The following is a 22,233-nucleotide window of genomic DNA, read 5'->3' on the forward strand; positions in this document are numbered from 1 at the left end:
AGCCGCGTGAAACGGTAACAAGAATACGAATAAAGTTCGTTTATTTATTCAAAATATTTTAAGAAATTTTAATTTATTATCTAAAATAGTCTATCTATCTATCTAAATATTATTTTTAAAACTTTATTAAGGTTTTAATATTCATATCTAACAAAAACTGATGAAACCTGAAAACTTCTAGTATCTTAGTCTAGGCCAGTGGCTCCCAACATTCGGAAGTCGATAAAAACTGGATTTAGAATTTTCTTAAAGTAACACCGATGCGTTACATAATGATATTTAAAATTAATGTTGTCAAACTTTTAAATTCATGGCTCATTGAGGGAAAGTTATTTGCTCGTAAAAATATTAAATTAAGTCTTCAATGAAAATACAAAAAATAAAATTCGGAATACCACGGCTCCAAAGTATTATTCAAACAAAAACATTGTCACCATCATCATCGCATAATTTTAATTTTGTGACATTGTCTTTTGAATATTTTCTTTCAAAACAGCGATCTTCTGATTAGGTATTTAGTTTTGTCGTGAAACACTTAAGCGACTTGAAGACCACCGGTGCTCCCGGTCTGCTAATTAAGAACCGCTGGGAACGAAAACGTAACATTTAACTAGATGTAAATTAGTTAAGCCTCAGATATTTAGTTCCAAAACAAATTTGTAGGTGACATTACAAGTGCCTAGATACCTAGGACAGGTGAGCTTATTCTGCTCATAGAATAATTTATATTTGTTGATTGTTGTAGTTGTTTAGTTAGAATTAGAAAGTGATAGTGACGTACGGTCACAAAGTAAAGTAACAGCTTGTAATTTTACCACTGCTGGGCTAAGGTTTGGAACTTATTCTACCACGCTGTTCCATTGCGGGTTGGTGGAATGCACATGTGGCTGAATTTCAATGAAATTAGATACATGCAGGTTTCCTCACGATGTTTTCCTTCACCGCCGATCACGAGATGAATTATAAACATAAATTAAGCACATATATATAGTGGTGTTTGCCTGGGTTTGAACCCGAGCTCATCGGTTAACATGTACGCGTTCTAACCACTGGGCCATCTCAGCTCACACGACACGGTCACAGGCAGAACATAAGCCACTTGCGAATTTTATGACTAAATTAAATAAAAGAAAGATACAATATGTTAAAAAGTTTTGTCATTAATTTCCTTAAATTAATTACTTATATCAGAATTTAATAATATAATATTTCAACTTTTTCAGAATTCATGGTGTATCACCTTCATCAAATACTTTGGCGAAGAAACTTCCGAAAGGCAAAGATCAAACTGTCAAATCTTTTTTTTTTCATTATTTCCTTAAACAGCAAAATATATTTTTGAAACATTATTAGTATTTAAAATAATTTATTGCTATATCTACTATATAATAAGCGAATTAAAAAATAAATAAAAGTAAAATATGTTCTGAACATAAAATTTGTTTTGTAGTTATAGTAAAACCAAACTTTCGAAGAAGTTTTATGAGACGAGAGAGAGATATATGAAATGGAAAAAATAATGTATCTTTGCTTAAAGATTTATCCTTGATTGTGAAAAGCAAACTAAAGATAGATAAGTTAGACGGAGATAGCGATCTATCTATCTTAGATTGGTTACTGAAAATGGCCGTAAATCAAATCAAGTTATGTTCTTTTTAACTCGAAAGAATATCAATCTGAACTACTTACCATGTACTTCTAATTAAATTGCTAAATGAATATCATGTGTAAAGTAAAGTAAAAAGTAAAGTAACAGCCTGTAAACTTCCCACCGCTGGGCTAAGGCCACCTCACCCGTATAGTTGGGAGTTTGGCAAATATTCCACCACCCTGTTCCAATGTGGGTTGGTGGAATGCACATGCGTTCTAACCACTGGGTCATTTCAGCAACCACAACATCATATGTGGAATCTATTAAAGATCTAATTTAATGTTTTCAAATTGTTATATGTAGCGTTCAAACAGTACAGATTCCTGTAGATGATTTCTGGTAACCTACCTAACATTTTTTTATATTATATAAATTATGTATGTACGACATATTTCTGACAGTCTTTTTTTGGCTTAATATGAACTATTATTATGGTTATACTTAGATTGAATGATGAAGACCATATATGATAACGTTTATTTTTAAGTTTTATGAGTATCTTCACGTAGAGCCTTATAAGTGAATTTATCTGTAACATGGAATTAATTATTTTGATCTAAGAAAATGTATATTCATTAAAAGAACTTGACGACAGCGCCATCCTAGTACAATAGGTAATAATAGCTATAAACAATTCTTTTGACTCAACAAAAAATTATATTGTTGGACCTCAAAGACAAATTACCTTGATTTGAATTTGCATACCATAAAAAATAAATAATTAAACATACAGCAAGAACTACTTAAAATTATTTAGAATTGCATAATTGCACATTTAGAAAAATATTCTTTTAACAGCAAACCCTGAATTACCAAGTTAAACATTTAAAAGACTTAAAGTTAGTACACTGAAGTATATTTTAATAATATCTACGTCACAATAATTTGCATGCAGCGCTTCTGGGGAATCGTTACGGGGAGACGTGACGCTCGTCCGCGCTTCGTGATACCGTTGGTGTTCACGTGTGGTACGGCGGCTTAAAGGGTTGTAGCATATTTTCATTAGCATTTACATATACTCTGTTATATAAGTGAAATGCTGTATAGTCTATTTTAATTGCGGAAGGAATGAAGATAAACAAACTAGATGAGTTGATTGCACACTAGTTGATTAATATATCCTTATTTCTAGTACATTATTCCACCTAACTACGTATATCTAGTTTAATATTAATTCAAATTTTCCAATAACAGCTTTGTCGACTTTTGAATCAAAGTGTCGTGGATTATACAAGTTGTCGGCCAATGATATAGCCTCATTACGATGTCCATGATTTTTATTGGTCCTTTTGGTGTTGGAATATACTAAACATGTTTTTATGAAAAATGAAATAATCGTTCTTGCACAACAATTGCACAACTATAATTTTTTATCGGTAGTTTTTCTTAAATATTTTCGACAAGTAAATAGGCCAAACTCGAGGTAATAATTAGCTCCATGTAATAAAAATGCCACTGCTAGAAGAAAATGTAAAAAACAACCAATTTCTTTTACAATTTCACTTACACGCGATCTAAGATGTTATCGTGGCTCACCACTCTACTTCTATTGACTCTGCCTCTGTCACAGAGCATTAAGAGGCAGAGTCAGTCACTTAAGTGGCAGTATGCCAGCCACAATGAAAAAATAGTTGTTTTGAGGTCTATATGTATATTACTTACCTAGTCATTCTTACGTCAGGGTTATATTCGTTGCAAGAAGTCAACGTCAACCCTCAAGGTATGAACCTTACGTTAGATGACTTTTGTCGTTAAGTTGATACCTGGCTGGTTAGAGAAGAATAAAATATTCAGTAGTTACCCTTTTCCAACATTTAAAAAAGTGTAACTGCTGAGTTTCTTGCTGAATCTATTTTCCGAACTCTTGACTGATTTACTTAAAATAGTTGTGAAATGAAGATTCAAAAGTGCTTGTAAAAGCTTACTTGAGTAAAGTATATTTTGATTTTGTCAATGACGTGATATCTTCAATTTACAACAAAGGTCCAAGATAGTATATAGTAGTCGCCTGTTGCATATGACTTTGATCGGTCGGCATAAGCACTCCTGTTATAAACGTAAATAAAATTAAATAAAAATATAATAAATAGTAAAAGAGTAAAACAAACAGATAATGAACACACTAAAACACGACTCGGTTGAGTGAACTTTATATATTTTTGTTTTCGTTTCGAAATTTCAACTTCATGTAAATTAATATCTTTAAACCTTAACAAAGGCTTGGCGATTGCATTTTGTTTGTTTAAACTTTAAACGTTGTTATATGTATGTTTAAATATAAGTAGTCAGGTATCCTGTAACTTATCACAGATTAAAACATCAACGGGTTTCAGTTCCGTATCAGTCCTGATATGGTTTAGAGGAAACAGTTTTTAAAGCAGTTGTATCAACATGTACATGCAAAGATTATTTCATACGTTAGGTTACGATAAATTCTGATGAAGATATATCTAACCCAAAAGGATTGAATAACTACAGAAAGAAGAAGAAGAAGAAGAAAGAAGTTATTGCGATAGTAAAATAATGCTTTTTATCTCGGATACCAACCTCATTGCTAGTCTATTTTTGTTTTAAGAGAGATTATACGGATTTGTTGCCATTGCTATTCGCTGATATCTGCATTCAAATTAAAAAAACTGCAAAGGGTGATATAGTGGAAATATTGACGACTAAAAACTGATATCTGTTACAGTTTACTAGATTGAAATATATACTTGCTTGATTTATTTTGAAAACTTTAAGTGTGAAGCTGAGATGGCCCAGTGGTTAGAACGCGTGCATCTTATCCGATGATTTCGGGTTCAAACCCAAGCAAGCAATATTATATATATATATGTTTATAATTCATTTCGTACTCGACGGTGAAGGAAAACATCGTGAGGAAACCTGCATGTGTCTAATTTCATCGAAATTCTGCCACATTTGATTTCCACCAACCCGCATTGGAACAGCGTGGTGGAATATGTTCCAAACTCTCACCTTAATGAAAGAGGAGACCTTATCCTTAGTGGGTAATTTACAGGCTGTTACTTTACTTTACTAAGTGTGAAAACCTTTGCTGCCACATTGATAAAAAAGGTGTATTATTCAACACAAGATTATTTGAACGATTAAAACACATGCCAGTTGTGGCTTTTAAGAAAACGATGAATTTTATACATATGCATTCCGTACCGTGGTTCTTTATATGTTCTTGTAATGATTTTAATTATAGCTACTTACACGGTACACTTTATTGTTTATCACACGAAAATACTTTTCTTTATAAACAACACGTCGAGTCGAGTCGAGTCGAGATGGCCCAGTGTTTAGAACGCGTGCATCTTAACCGATGATTGCGGGTTCAAACCCAGGCAAGCACCGCTGATTCATGTGCTTAATTTGTCTTTATAATTCTTCTCGTGCTCAGCGGTGAAGGAAAACATCGTGAGTAAACCTGCATGTGACAAATTTAATAGAAATTCTGCCCATGTGTATTCCACCAACCCGCATTGGAACAGCGTGGTGGAATATGTTCCAAACCTTCTCCTTAAAAGGGAGAAGAGGCCTTTAGCCCTGCAGTGGGAATTTACAGGCTGCTGCTATGTACAACACATTATGATATACACATATATGTATGTACAAAGGTAGTAAGTAAATCAGAGTCTTACTCTGTTTTGTCATTGATAAAAGTTGTATAAATAGTTTTTAAAAATATTTATAGTTTGAATTCGACGAATTTTATAACGTTATTCAAATTAAAATTTACTACATAAATGCAGTTTAGTTTTTATTATTTTATTAAGCGACTTCAAAATAAGGAGTGTTCTCAATTCGATCCGTATATATTTTTACCCGTTTATTTTTATGAAGAGAGTAACAGGTTCACTAAACATTTCTTTTGTTATGTTATTGTTTGGTATATCATGCTCCAGAAGTGGTCCCATACAAGTTTTAACGAAATAGGTTTAGCGCTTTAAAAAAAAAACAAATGACCATTAGTTACATAAGGAATTTTAATTTCTATTTGGAGAAAATAACACTAAAAAGAGTAAAAAAAAATTTTTTTTCTAAAAAATAACACCGATTCAAAGTGATTACTAAAAAGTAATAAAATAATTTCATTTAAACACGTATTATTGACGTCGGACGATTTTGAGTGAAAAACAAAGTGTAGAAATATTTACATACGATCGGCCGATTTCAATTTATCTCTGAGAATAATTTCGATTTGTTTTCTTTTCATTCGGGTGAATATTGTCTTTTTAAATCTATCAATATTTTAATGAATAATAAGTGGGCACTATTCCTCACGATTTTGTCCTTCCCTTAAATGTAAGTTGTCGGTATAGATCGCTTCAAACGTGATGACCTTTACTCACTACTTGATTGGTTATTTCTAAGCAAAAGTTACTCGTGCGTATAAATATTAATAAATAGTAATAACTTGATTCGTTTCGAAAGTAACTGCACGTCACATATCGACGCCATATTAGATAAATTTATTAATAAATCCGACAGACGATAAGGTTGCTGAAGTTACATCGCAAATCACAGAATATTTTGGTTACGTGGAATAGACGTTGTTTACACAAACACATATCAACTGTTGTCGTAGCTAAACTGTGTGCCAGGCTTCGGGCGTAAAGCCATCATTCTATTGACATTGGGCGGCTGAACATCGCGGGTAAATTAATGTTGTACAGTTCCGTTGAATTTTGCTGAATGAGCTGAGTAAGTAGGAAAGATCACAACTACTTTATTATTATGTGTATGAGACATGTGAATACTTTTCTTCAATACGTCAATAAAAAACAAATTAAATGCCAAAAATAAATATATATTTTAATACACTTGTCACGAATGATAAAATACACTTGGACTACAAGACAAATACATCACATGAGCAGTACCGTTCATTAGAAAAATAGTTGGTGAGTTGTGTCTAGAATAAGTAAAAATATTTTATGAAATTTTTCATACAAGTTCTAGTAATTGCTATTATTTATTATATAACGACTATTTTTACATTTTTTGCTAACGTTACTCGCATGACACAATGCTTATAGATGCCAACGGTATTTAGAAAGCACGTGCAAGCCTTCTTGTTGCAACTCGTAGTTATTTTTAACGTGTGAAACTGTAAAAGGAAAGGCTCTCGTTATAAGGGCTGTGTTCTATATTTAGAGTCTAGAATTTTCTTTATCAGAAACACACATTCGATTTGCGTCTGACTTTAATATCGGATCCGCTAAAGCAAATGTTTTCGTTGCCGATTGGCTTTTAGCTTAAGAGACAAAGGGAGACAAAGAATATTTATCGAATATATAAAATAATGTAAAATAGCGTAAAAGCTTGTTAATAAAATGTATATGTTGTGTATATCGTTATTAAAATAAATCCATCCTTGCAACTGAAGCGCAGACAAAAATATAATCGGAAAACATTTCAAAATAAATTAAATAGTTTTGTATCTATAAAATGAAATTTTGACTAAAAAATAATCCTTTCAAACATTTCATATATGGGCACGACTTCGATACAACTTCGCCATATCCCATCTACAGACTCTCGCGGGAGCGACAAATGTCACGCTCAGATAGTCTCTGTAATCTCTATCCAGTTCTGTTGAGTGTGAAATAGATATTAGTACCTTCACTTTGCGCCTCCGATTGTGTCAATTTAATTAAAAAAGGGTATTGTGGTAATATTCATTTGTTATAGGGTAAGTTGCTTTTGTTGTGCAATGGCCTCCTCTCTTAAGCAGCAGGGTCGGAGCTCATTCCATCACGTGACTCCTGTATGGTGCTTGAATGTGTGCACTCACACAGACTCACTCTCTATTCTCTCGCTCTTATAACACAATTTGTACTTGGAAGTAATAATAGCATTATACTTATTGCACACCAATACAATAATAACGTATGTTTTAAAAAGCGATATCTTTCAAGTATGGCAGAGAAAATGTCTTGGCCTGAGGTGCAGAAAATACTACACAGTACTAATATGTATGTTGTCTTTAGCTTAGAGAGTATATTCGAGGCTACAGCCCAGGGGCATCTACAATACAATTTTCTATAGCAAAAACATACCAATTCCAACGAGCAAACACATATCTAGTAAAATAATACAAAATTATACTCGTATTCCTCTTGTTTATTTGTTACAATTGCATAATTTATTGGAAAATTATTCGAAATCTCTGTAAACCAGCGCTTTATGAAAATAATATAAGTATGTAGTAACGCATATAAAATAATCTTTGGTTAAAATATTTAAATATTACAGTTTGGACGAGTTATGCAGTTCATTTCATTAGGTATGATTTTTTTGTTCGTGGAAATATGTAGAAGTTTAGGTCCATTGTGTGACGAAAAAAACGAAATTGTGCGACGTGCGCAATGGTTATTTTAAAGAGTCTGAAGTACTTGCAGGTTTTCGTCCATTTTATATTCTTTATGTTCAGAAGGTGTTATATAAGTTAAAAGTTACCGAAAGAAGAAATATATATTGACGACATTTTTACGTATTTTACTTTGAAAATAGCTACCTAATTTTTGTATATGTATTGCACACAATGCTCTTTTGTAATCCGTTGTAAATCCTTTTTGTCTATGTGAGAAAATTCTTTGTATATCTACTACCTATACGATGTAAGAGTTTAGTTTCCTTTTGTCATTTCATTTTATGGAATCAGCTTTCGCCGGCGGTTTTTCCGAACCAATACCACATGGGAACCCTCAAGAAAAGAGCGTACTCCTTTCTTTAAGGCCGGCAACGCACCTGCAAGCCCCCTGGTGTTGCAGATGTCCATGGGCGGTGGTAGTCACTTTCCATCAGGTGAGCCTCCTGCTCGTTTGCCACCTATGTCATAAAAAAAATGACATTCATAAGTTACCTCAGGTGCAACAGTGACAAACAACTTTGGAGCATATTAGGCAATAAGCTCCAAATCTTTTCCTCAAAGAGCTCAGCAGCACGACGCTAATTACTTTATACTATACCAAAATATTAAATTCATTTGCAAACTTAATGGGTTTTAGTATTGGATAAGCTATTTCAAATTTAGAAACAAAATAACATTACTATACAATTCGTTTATTAATGGTATAAGGCATCAATTGAACATTTGGTTCGGTGTTCTTTTGATACAAAATATATTAAACTTATTCCTATTAATGTTTCATTTCATTTTAGATGATTACACTAAACTTCAATTATTCATATTTCGGACATAAAAAAATATGATGTGAATTTGTTGAATTATATAAATAATATTTTTGACAAGTCAGTTGAAACAGCACGTAACATAAATAAAATGAATAAAATAAAAAAAAACCGTATCGCATTTGATACTTACAAGTTGATTTACGATATATAGTAATGAGTAAGTAGTATTAGTAAAAATCAAAAATAATAATCTATCTTATTGAGCTATTAACATTTATACAAAGTTGGCTTATTTACACACATAAGATTAGTAAAATTGACGAAATCTAAGTATGTTACAAGAAATGTACATTGACATCCAACCCTCGTTCTTTATATTCAAGCATCGACTTCACAAACACACGTTTGGCAATGCGACAATATCTAAAGCTACATTTTATAAAACTGATTAATGGCCGAATTTTCTTTTATGATATTACATTTTTTTACAATCATCGTGATATATTAGTTTTACAAAAGTAGAAACAAAGTTTAAATCTGATTTTTAGCTACTTAAGCTTATTACGAAGATCTACACTCAACATAATCAGCGTGTAACGCGCTAAAAGAACATATTATTATCCTAGGAACCACCATTACGTAAATCACTATTTACATAAATTTAACTACCTATTGTTTTAAAGTCTTGGGGGGTAAAGTAATGCACCGGATAGTGCAGTGAGCATCGGCGCCGCGATGTGCGGCAGCGACGCAGCGCAGTGCGCGCGGGGCTGCGCGCTGCAAGCGGCTACGTCTTGCGCGAGCACCCACGCCATACGACGCAGCAGGTTACCAGCTTGGGCGGAACAAGCTCGTCCAGCCATTGCCACGCATGCGACGAATGCGTCACGGGCACTAAAATAAAACATACCGTATTTTTTAAACTAGTAACTATCATAAATAAATAATATAGTACCCATGTCTATATTATTTTTTTATAACAATTGTGGTAGGGTAGGGTAGCGACCCAACTTGGTCAGTACAATGTATTCATCAAACCAATTACCTCTAAACAGCAATACTTGTTTGTGAATTGTTGTTTTCATTTTAAGAGTGATTGGATGTCAGGAATGTTTATATTTCTAAGGACGACTTTGTCTATGGTCGGTCGTTACCTCTGATTTGGTGGTCGTAATATTTTTTTTTTAGTGGCCGATTGATTTGTAAAAATGTATGTTACGCTACGAAATACATTTAAGCGCGCGAGATGGTTTATCTATTGATATAAATTAATATTTCAATTTTACTTTTTATTATTTTGCTATGTATGCACGTAGCGCTTTGACATATATAACATATCAATACTTCACTATTCAGGACGAAATAATATTCAAACATTCAATGTAAATAGCCCAGATATATGGAAAAATAGAGACTAACAAATTATTAGTATTGTGTTTTAACTCGTACAAGATTGTTTGACAATACTTATCGGTAGGGCTATATGCAGGTACTCGATAGATAGAATATTCATTACATATTCAACCGCTAAATAGCAATAATAATTATTATTACGCTCAGATTTGAAGGCTGAGTGAGCCAGTGTCCTTGGCTAGTGGGGAAATGGCGATAATATATTTGTTGAATCAAAACACCAAAGTAAGCAATATATCAACACAAAAAAAGTGTTTCTTAAGAACAATTGAATTGAATTCAATGAATCAATACTAAATTTTTACATTAAAGTTAAAAGAATAATAAGAAAATTAAGTAATATTTTAAAAATATATAAATATCAAGGCAAAACATTTTATTTAATATAGCATTATGCTTGCTTCTAAATTGTCAAATTAAATGCGACCACCGGTTCCGAGAAGATTATAATACCATATCCTGTTTGTTTTTGTTATCAATTTGTTCTCGACACAATATTTTTAATCAAATAGCAATCTTAAGATGTGTTTTTCATATATGCAGTGGTAGTTGTACCATAAACTTTAATTGGTAATAATACACATTCCATACAAATGTTTTTTTTTTAAATATGTTTGGTAACATAATAATTTTTAAAACTTTCTGATGTTATTGTAACATCGTATACATTGCCACATTAAGAGTATTAACTTTGTATTTGTTCCGTATACCATTGCTGTGAGTGTCACGTTCTCACCGATTCCGAAACCCATTTTTCGATTCCATATGTGGGATTTCTAATGAAAACTGTATTTGGCATTCAGCAAACTCGAATTAAATCTACACTAGCGCCGTTTTGTGAGATTGAAAGTAATACGAACTAATTTCAGTGAGAATTGTATTATTTGACATTAATTGGCATTCTGTATCTCGATTTCGAAATTAAAAAATGAAACTAATCTCGGCTAAATACGTCAAATTAAAAGTAGATCAAAGGTGGCGGAAGGCTTAAACGAAAACTGTAAATGTATGTGATCTATTAATAATGTATCTTCGGACCAAATAAAACTACCTTGGCATGATATTATCACTCGGAGAATGTATCCTAACGTAAGCATACATACCTAAGTAGATCTTACTTTTCTTCATTAAGAAAATGAAGTCATATTTATCTCGCAACTACGAATTACTAATAATTCATTGTCAATTAAGATCTAATAATATATAGAAAATTATCAAAAACCTTTATTAAGCTGTAAAGGCCTTGATCTAAGGTTTACAATTTTACACAGTTTTTCTTTAACATATAATAATGCTGATTATTATATTAAGGGTATTAGTTCCTTCTAATTAACATATCAATTTATTATCATTCTATTTCAGATTGGATTGCATACATTTATATAAGACTACAGCTAAGTCAATAATATCTTACTAGAAAATACATATACATATAAAAATTATAGGTAAACAGTTATAATTTATTACAACCAGATACCATACAAACTACACGGACAAATTGATGCTACATGGTAAAAATTTAAGAACAATAAGTAGATACTTGACTTGAATTTCAATTTCTATTCTAATTTAAGCTGGATTCCTGCATACTGTTGTGTCTAACATATACTAGGATATTTAATAATAATCAAACAAAAAAATATTACATGTATTTCAAGTCAGTGGAATATACTAAATCTTAAAGGAAAAGACAAAATAAGAAATTCTGATAAAATACAACTAGTATAAACATGAATAAGTGTCTAGTTAATTAAAAAAATAAATTAGTATAGACATTGCAAATATTTTAACTATTTAATAAAATGAAGTGTTATAAATTGTTAAATGTTAGATAATGTACACTATTAATGTTATTTAATATAAAAATAACTTATTAAATGAATATATACCAATTAGGTATGTTTGTATTTCAATTATTTATTTAATTTAAGTGTAATGAATTATTAAATGTCATTTACTTTACTAATCTAATTGTAATATTTTGTTTATTTGAAGACCATTGCTTCACTTAATTGTAAAATGACGATTCAAAAGTGCTTATAAAAGCCAGTAATAGTAATGATAATAATTTGTATTTCTATATGTACAAAAACAGTATTGCATAAATAATAAAACAACAAAATGTGTATAATTTTTTAATGTTTCTAGTCAAATCCCAAATATGTTTTCCTCCCTCGTTAAAATATGGATCATTTTGTGTAGAAATGATAGAATATATAGATGCTATTCCTGTATTATCACATGTTTTTCTGCCATGCTGGTATGCTGTGAGCATCAATGGTATCACTAAAATAAATAAAATAGTATTAAAAACACATTAATCATATTATATAGAAGCTGAAAAATAACATACATTTGTGAATTGTATTACATACTAAATTATATACATTATTATTGAATGTCTGAACATTCGTCTGAATCAACCAAATTAGACTTAAATAATTACTCAAACTGGTAGTTGTATATTACATTGTTTGTATATTATGTAGTACAACTTTTAGGAGTAGGTAGCATCATCAGGATGCTTTCTAATTAAGTTGAGAACTTATTAATACAGTTAATATACATAGGCATTAGGCATTTATTTAATGACCAATGTTTATAACGTAAAAATTATATAATTAAATTTTTGGGATTATTGTATTCCGAACATAGAAAATAAATAGGTATGTAGATACTTACTTCATCATAAGAATTCCATAATAAATGTAAACGGTAGTGATTAAAAGTAGTTACGGATAAACTTTCGATTCAAATAAATTATTTGTTTAATAGCAATTTACTATATTTACTTGATATTTTATTATTAAATATTAATGTTAAACATTTATGTTGACATTTATACTTTTTTTGACAAAATTTTACGCAAAGGTAATCAGTCTTCAGACAGATATCAATAAAATGTTTCTGATTTTGCGTTATAAATTATTTTAAACTATAAAATAAATTATTTATAATATATTTAGCATGAATCATGACGTCATTTATTTTTCAAAACCTTAGTTTATTAGAAATTTCTAATTGGGAATGTTTTTTAAAAAATCGGTAATTGTAGTGGTTGCACTAGCATCTCGCTTCACAGTTTTCACTTCACATGATTTGACTTATCGTTGCGGAATACCAATTATTTTTCCAAACAAGGTCGTTTCGATATGAGTTAAGATATGAAAACTGTTTCAAATCCTAATGTGGTTTTTGCAGAATCGCCTGTACACAATGTTTCTAAACATTATATTATAGTATTTATTTCTGAATATATATAATTTAAAAGTAATGTTTTTTATTTATTTGCTCGACCATAGTAGTTGTGATTATACACACATACGCACACAAGCTTAATGATGACAGAAATTGACAGCCGCTGGGGATCATGCGTGCTATACGGTGACTTAATAACAATGTATATGCATCACGCGTAGTGTATAACCGATAGGCAATTTGTCAAACGAACATGATTAAGTAATATTTAAAGAGGGTTAGATCTCGAGGAGCAGCTGGTGTCTATCAGCAGAAGACATCGGGTCTGTAATTATAATGTATCAACATTCGGAGTCCAATTTTAATTTCTCATAGTCAGAGGTAGGTAATTATAACAATAGAAAAATAAAGCAAAGGCACAATAAACCACGATTGTCACCAAATGTATTCTTCGAAGCAACGACAAGTTTAATTATGATTTTTTTATTTTTTTTATCGTCCATGCTGGCTACGTCAGTATGAAGTAGAAAACGACAGCCGAAAAGTCATATTTCAGGAAAGATCGAAAGTACAGATATTACGAACGTGAACGAAAAGACTTGCGTTTCGAATATCATTATATGTGATAACGAGCTGATGCCTGACTCCTCGTTACATATATTTAAATTTATAAAAGTGTGTCACAGAATAGATTATCGCAAGCTTGTCAAAGTCAATCCGTGACGATTTGGAACATGAACTATATTGTGATATTGAGCGATGCTCTGCCTTATCACGCCACAGAGTACAAACTGCTCATAAATTCGAAGCCTATTTTATAGACGACTGAACATCTAGCGAAGTTCGCGCTCGTTCACTGAACGTCACAAAACGTTAAGCAAGATTGTGTCTAGTAACCGCGCGCATTAGTCGTCTGAGCCAATGAAATAATGATCTCTTGTAAATTGTTATTCATCGGTTCGTGTATTGAAAATATGACGACGGAATAAATATCGAGAGATTCTAGAATTTATTTAACGTTTATTACCAATGTAATTCACCCACTTAAATGTTTTCTCATACAAAGCGAGATCAATTACAACCTCACAATGGACAAAAATAGGATCCACGGGAAATTCGCTAAAAAATTAAAATAAACAAAAAATTCATTTTCAATTTCGGTTTTATAAGTCCTTCGTTTTGCTAAACTCATTTACAAAAATTTTAACAAAAAGAAAAACCGACTTCAAACAAAACACTATTTTAAAACAAATGAATATGCACGAAAAAGTAATAAAAATAATTGCGTATTCAACATATTTTTTAGAGTCTTCCTAAGTTAAATGAAATGAAAAATATTAGACTACTTAAAAGTCGATTAACGATTATATCATGTAGTTATAGTTATTGGTATATTTGGAGCCGGTGTCAGCCACGGTGCCCTTGCCCCAACAATCAAAAGAAGATACGAGCCCCTTGATTGATCCAGTATATTATTGTGTAAAAGGTAATTTGTAAAAAAACATATTTGTTAAAGTATTCTCGTATTGTTTTTTGATAGATATACTGTAGGGTTTTATTGGCTGACACCGACTCCAAATATAACAATAATTATAACTACATGATATAATCGTTAATCGACTTTTAAGTAGTCTAATATTTTTCATTTCATTTAACTTAGGAAGACTCTAAAAAATATGTTGAATACGCAATTATTTTTATTACTTTTTCGTGCATATTCATTTGTTTTAAAATAGTGTTTTGTTTGAAGTCGGTTTTTCTTTTTGTTAAAATTTTATTTATTTTTTGATTTTAAGTGAAGCTTATGTTGACTAACTAATTTTTTTTAATATGGATAGATTAAGCGTTCCGTTTATATGAGTCAGAAACTACTTCGAGGACAATTTCAAAGGAAACTTGCGAATAAAGCAAAAATAGACTTTCGAAAATGCGGATTTAATACGTCACGCGGCGTAAACTACAAGGATCCCTCGAAAGAGCTGTAATCGAACTCAGCAAAAAAACTTTGAAAAAGACCAACTATATTTCGTACATCATATGACATCACATCACATACACAAAATTGGATTAAAGATAGTAAGAAATTCTGCCCCATATCGCACCCTAACTGCGAGCCGTATAGGAGTTCCATCACTACATAGTATAAAACAAAGTCGCTTTCTCTGTCCCTATATCTTTAAATCTACGCAACGGATTTTGATGCGGTTTTTTTTAAAAGATAGTGTGATTCAAGGGGAAGGTTTGTGTATATAATAAATGAACAATATAGTAAAGAAACACTGATAATTTTAGAAGTTTACGATGTGATGTCGTATATAAACAAATTCTGTAGTATATTTAGTATCAGTATTGCACCCGTGCGAAGCCGGGGTGGGTAGCTAGTTGATTATAATATTCGACTATGATAATTACATAAACATAACCACATTACGGAAGGTGACTCAAATTTACAAATAACCTATAAATAAAAGATTCGACCGAGTATCGCTAACGTGCTCCTCAGAATTGTTCCGTTCCCTTCCGTTCCGTTACTTTGTCATGGATCCTGTGCTCAGAACCTTACCAAACTTTCACCAAATTACCCTTGAAGTATATATTTTATAATAAAAAAAGAATTATCAAAATTGGTTAACGTGATTTTCAGTTATTCACCTATTTGTCGCGCATACACGTAATGCAAATTTAAGACTTATGTCGTTTTCACATGGATACCATCATTGGAAAAAAAAATAAAAAAATGGGACCCCACGGGAAGCACTACCTTTCAAACAAAAAAAAAAATTATCAAAATCGGTCCACCCAGTGAAAAGTTATGAGGTAACAAACATAAAAAAAAAAAAAAAAAAAAAAATACAGACGAATTGATAACCTCCTCCTTTTGGAAGTCGGTTGAAAAGGATTATTCACGATAAACAAAGTCCCTACCTTATAACAGCCGATTAAAACCGTTTTAATTAACCAGAGGGAAAAATAATTACATATGAGGTCCTTAATATATTAAGGTAAGATAAAAATTAAACGCATAATATTTGATAGGAGTAAGTTATTTAAACGAGCTAAAGTTACCCGGTTCAATTTATTTACTACCGTCCATATATATTTGACTACTGGACCGATTAACTGGAGTCTATTCAAATCAAAGAAGGAATTAATTCAATCGAACCTTAAGTTTCCGTTTTCCATATTATGCAATACTTTAATATACAGATATTGATGGAATACAGACTTATTAACTTGGTGGTAAGGCTTTGTGCAAGCCCGTCTGGGTAGGTACCACCCACTCATCAGTTATTCTACCGCCAAACAACAGTACTCAGTATTGTTGTGTTCCGGTTTGAAGGGTGAGTGAGCCAGTGTAACTACAGGCACAAGGGACATAACATCATAGTTCCCAAGGTTAGTGGCGCATTGACGATGTAAGGAATAGTTAATATTTCTTACAGCGTCATTGTCTATGGGCGATGGTGACCACTTACCATCAGGTGGCCCATATGCTCGTCCGTCAAATTAAACCATAAAAAAATTTAAGATAAAACTAAATCAAAACTACTGACTGATGTATTGAATAAATATATTAATTAAGTACATAGATTATGGGAGCAACAAGGCTGATAATGCGTACTAAATATAAAAAGTGTCAAATTTCTTCAATTGTTCTGTGAGTAGCTTGTCTATGACTTCTTGTAAAATTAATACTTTGAAAACAAATATTAAGACGGAATCGTATTCAGGAATCACTTCTACAGTATCCATGAAAAGCTTTTTCGCTTAATGTGTAGATTTAAAATGGTCATTATGCATTCTTCGCGGAGCTACTTCGTATGTACGACTTCAAATGTCCTCAAATTTATCTGCGTCATTACGCACATTACAGTCCGAACATTTCTTCCGTAGTTAGAATTTATTTTTCCATTCAATCCAGCATATTTGTTCAAAAATTCAATTTAATTTATATTATAACTATGCATTGTTGATGTGTGTACTATTAGTTTTCGGTGTAGGTTCGGTGGTAAGTATTTCAAAATGTTTAAATAATATATGAATAGACAAAGGCTGTATCGATCAGTGGCTATATCACCTGTGTATATAACGAGGAGTTAGCATCAACTCGTTATCAGACATGATGATACTCAAAATATAAGTATAATCGTTCACGTTCGTAATATATTTCCTTCGATATCATTTAAATATCTCTGTTTCGCTTTCGTCATGTGTTCCACGTTATACTCAGTCAGTATGTACGATAAAAAATAAATAAATCCTAATTAAACTTTTTGACGATTCGACAAATATATAATATTTTTAATTTAGTAACTCTAATTTTACTATAATAAATAAAATTTTAACAAAAAGAAAAACTGACTTCAAACAAAACACTATTTTAAAACAAATAAAAATGCACTAAAGTAATGAAAATAATTGCATAAAGTATGCAATTATTTTACATATGTTTTAGAGTCCTCCTAGGTAAAATGAAATGAAAAATATTAGACTACTTAAAAGTCGATTTACGATTATATAATGTAGTTATAATTATTGCTATATTTGGAGCCGATGTCAGCCACGGGCACACGCCTCATCAATCAAAAGAAAGAAGCGATACGAGCCCCTTGATTGACCCAGTATAATATTGTACAAAAGGTAATTTGTAAAAAACATATTTCTTAAAGTATTCTCGTATTGTTTTTTGATAGATATAGTATAGGGTTTTCTTGGCTGAAACGCTTTTAAATCATATAATCGTAGAGCTTAACTGTAATAATCCCACATAAGATTAAAGTCTTAATTATCCGATGAGTCGTTTACATATTAAACAGGGTGACCATCACGGTTCTTGGTCTAGACTGACATTAACCCAGTGGGAAAGAAAAAATGTGATAATGTTTAAATAGACATCGCATCGCGCCGTAGCGTCGGAGAATGAAACGATTAGGTTAATATCTAGGACTCCAAATTAAGAGCTTTTCCGAAGACAGAACTGATTAATGAACTGAGTACGCCCAATCAATCTTGGGAGCTGAAGACAAACTTAAGCAAAGTTAAAAGTATGTCATATTAAGTCGAGTAATTTACTAAATAATAAACTTTTTTTATGTTATTAGTTGGCGGACGAGCATATGGGCCACCTGATGGTAAGTGGCCACTATTACCCATAGACAATGACGCTGAAAGAAATATTAACTATTCCTTACATCGTCAATGCGCCACCAACCTTGGGAACTAAGATATCATGTCCCTTGTGCCTGTAGTTACACTGGCTCACTCACCCTTCAAACCGGAACACAACAATACTGAGTACTGTTGTTTGGCGGTAGAATAACTGATGAGTGGGTGGTACCTACCCAGACGGGCTTTTTAGACAAGTTTATCCAAAATATTATTAAAATTTTCAATAAAATAACATTTCAAATTATTACTGAGACAATGCTTCAATTAATGAAATATTCAAATCTTTAATGAATAAATTAATTTTCCCATTCGGTATGTTTTAAGCAATTTACTTCGTCGGGGTTATTATGAGTAACGTAAGGTTGTATTGACTTGAAATTACCACAAACAAAATTTCATTATTATGTTGAGACACACGTGGGTGTTTAGGTTTGAATCTAAAGTGAATGAAACAATGCTTGAATTAATTACAATCGATATTTAAGGGTACTGATTGAAAAGCCGAAAACATCAAGAGGCTTTCCAAGCGCGTGACTATCCTCACGTGACAAGGCTTATTTTAAAACGTTAGTATATTAGTAAGTTTTTTTTTAATATCCTTTATTGCAGCTATAATTAACGATTATATCTTTATTTATACCAAAAAGAAAAATGGAATAAATATTTTTTTTTTTATTTTCATTGCCATATATGTATTTTGCTGTCATTTAAGTGGACATTGATTGGTTTATGTACACGTTAATTAATATTTGAATATGTGTGTAGCATTAATAGATTATTTATTTGAAATAATAAAAAGAAAAGCATTCATCCGACATTTAAACCGATTAAAAATGAAAAATAAATGAAATGGAAACATGCTTCACCTGTGAATATTAATAGCTGTCTGGAGAACGAAAACGTTTACTATTATTGCCGCCTTGGAATTTAATGCCAAAAGTCTCAAAAAGACTCGCTCTATAAATTGTAAAATAAGTCTAAAGATAAAAACAAATTAGAATAATGACATAAACAAAATACGGGCATATTAAGTCTCAAAAGTATCAAAAATTGAAGTATATTTTATGTCTAAAGACCTCGAGGGCTTATCATCTACGTATATGATAAGCCCTCGATGATAAGTGCTCTCTCATTTCTAGTCAATTTGGTCTGCCCTGTTCCACGTTACTTCCTTTTACTCCAAGTGCAGGGTATGTATATGTCATATCTATTCACTTAAGAGCACAAAGCTGTAAATCTTTTCAGGATCGTGCGTAATTCATTCAACCGATTTTGATATAAATAAAAATTTTAACAAAAAGAAAAACCGACTTCAAACAGTCGATTTACGATTATATATAATGGCTGGCATGGCTGACACCGACACCAAATATAGCAATAATTATAACTACATTATATAATCCTAAATCGACTTTTAAGCGGTCTAATATTTTTGATTTCATTTTACATAGGACTCTTAAAAATACGTTGAATACGCAATTATTTTTATTACTTTTTAGTGCATATTCATTTGTTTTAAAATAGTGTTTTGTTAGAAGTCGGTTTCCTACGACAAATCACCTTGTGAGGTGCCTACCCACGCTGCATTCGGTCCATGGATGGTAAATTAAAGCCAGAGTATGTCATATTTTTTGGTTGTTATGAAATGTATGAACTATGGTCAGTGGTTAGAATCGGTATATTAAAGCGTTTTGTACTAATAACCAAAGTAACTCTATGAATTGAGATACTAATATGATATATTGTACGATTATTTTTTAATTTATTGGTTATAAACATATTTTATAAGGGTAGTGCATAACATTATAGTTATTTACGGGAATGTAGGCAAAAAATAATTAAAAATTATAATACAAACTATATAAATTACTAACAGAAACGTAGTAAAGGGATTACGCCTAATAATATTTAATTAATATTGCTATATTATAACTTGTTGTTTGCCACTTGACTCACGTCAAGAAAGTTACTGGGGTTGGAACTTTGTATTCTCAGGCTAACCTGGATGGAAATTTGTTACGTCACTTTTGAAACGTCATGATGTGTCGAATTAAATGTCATATGTGATGTCTTTTACGTTTAATTATTGTTTGGAATGTACTGCGAATTATTTCAGCCGCCTGTTGTCGTGTAACATGTGTTGTGAAGTATCATAATGTAGATGTAAAATTTAAACCACGTTAAGTGTCATTGACCCCTATAGATAATTTTGTTCGCGTATAACATTAAAACTCAATTTACTTGCAAATTTTAGACGAGTAGATAACTTTGTTTATTAACAAGTTTGATTCACTTTTCTACTTTATCAGGAGAAAAATATAAGTATTCATGGTTCTTTATGTTTCGATTTTGATTTAGAACATCTTTTTATTTTGATTTTCTATCAGTGACTGATATATCAATGACTGATGACCAGTCATCCTATCCTGAGCGGAGTACAAAATTTCAAGTGTAAATTAAAATATGCTTTATTCGAGTACATTTTAAACTAAAAAACATCTACTGAGAAAAACCGGCGAGAAAAAAAACGAAGTTATGTGAGTTAAAATTTTTGACATACTAAGTTGTATTCTGGCTTGAAAGTTGAGTGAGCCAGTATGGAAACATTCAGAGGGGACTTACTTCATATGTATCACCAATGGTAAGGTTGCTGGCCTTATGTTAGTATAAATGTATTTTAAACTATTTAATTTTTTTTTCAGTTACGCATTATAAATAAAGTCCTTCTCATTTTTCAGCACCAATTATATTAAATGTATTTCAATTTCGCGGTCTATTTAAAACTCATCTCGACATCATTTATGATTTTCCGTTGGAAAATCTTAGCGTTCATCTAAAATTCAAAATACAAGAATCTTTTTACACGATTGAGCAGAATTTAAATACATAATTTGCGGAACGCCGTTTGTACGAATATCCACAACCGCATAACATTATTATGGAAATATAATGTATGGATCATTTTATACTCCCGTTCCTGTTTTTTTTAACATCATATGATAACAGTGTTCACATTGATAAAATATATATGTGTGTAGCGTGGGGATATGAGCAAGCTTGTTTGTGTGTACTCATACGATTAAATCTCACTTACAACTGCCGAATATATAGGTCCTTAGGGTGAGCCGGTGGTATCAAGGGCATATGGGACGTCATAACTAAGGTACATTAATGATCTGAAATTGAAGCATTTTTACCATCCCTAACCATCACTTAATACTTTGAAAACATTTCGATTTAACAGCGTAAAACTTTAACAAGTAATTCATATGACATTATTGGTTTTATAAAAGTATTATTTGTAAACCAATAATTGTTTAATACTTAGTGTTCGAGCCGATTAAAAACCTCCTTGCTATGTACATTAATTACGGCGAGACGTCATAGAAAAGAAAAAAAGGATTGCGCTTGGAGACTTAAACGTCAAACAATAATAAAAATTATTATACATAAAATATTATATTATCTGATTAAATTCATTATTCAAGAGCAAAATACTATTCTCGTTTCTCCACCTTGAATCATTGGCCGATCACTTAGTCTATGCCATCTAAGTTTAACAGTGTATATATGAATTATGTTTAAAAGCATAGTCATCAGAGAGCATCTAACAGAACTCTAGAAAAAAAAAATGTTAAAACGGCACAAATAAA

The 22,233-nt window shown here is 31.4% G+C and overlaps 1 protein-coding gene across 1 annotated transcript in view; it reads right to left on the bottom strand.

Annotated features, from left to right (window-relative positions):
- Positions 1 to 9,352: 9,352 nt before the first annotated feature.
- Positions 9,353 to 22,233, bottom strand: part of LOC124543917 — a 60,954-nt gene continuing 48,073 nt past the window's right edge. The window contains exon 5 of the mRNA XM_047122243.1: positions 9,353 to 9,694. Within this exon, the coding sequence (XP_046978199.1) occupies positions 9,478 to 9,694 (217 nt within the window). The 3' untranslated portion in view covers positions 9,353 to 9,477. The remainder of the gene's footprint in view (positions 9,695 to 22,233) is intronic.

This window comes from Vanessa cardui, chromosome 3, assembly GCF_905220365.1.
Source record: "Vanessa cardui chromosome 3, ilVanCard2.1, whole genome shotgun sequence".
NCBI lineage: Eukaryota > Metazoa > Arthropoda > Insecta > Lepidoptera > Nymphalidae > Vanessa > Vanessa cardui.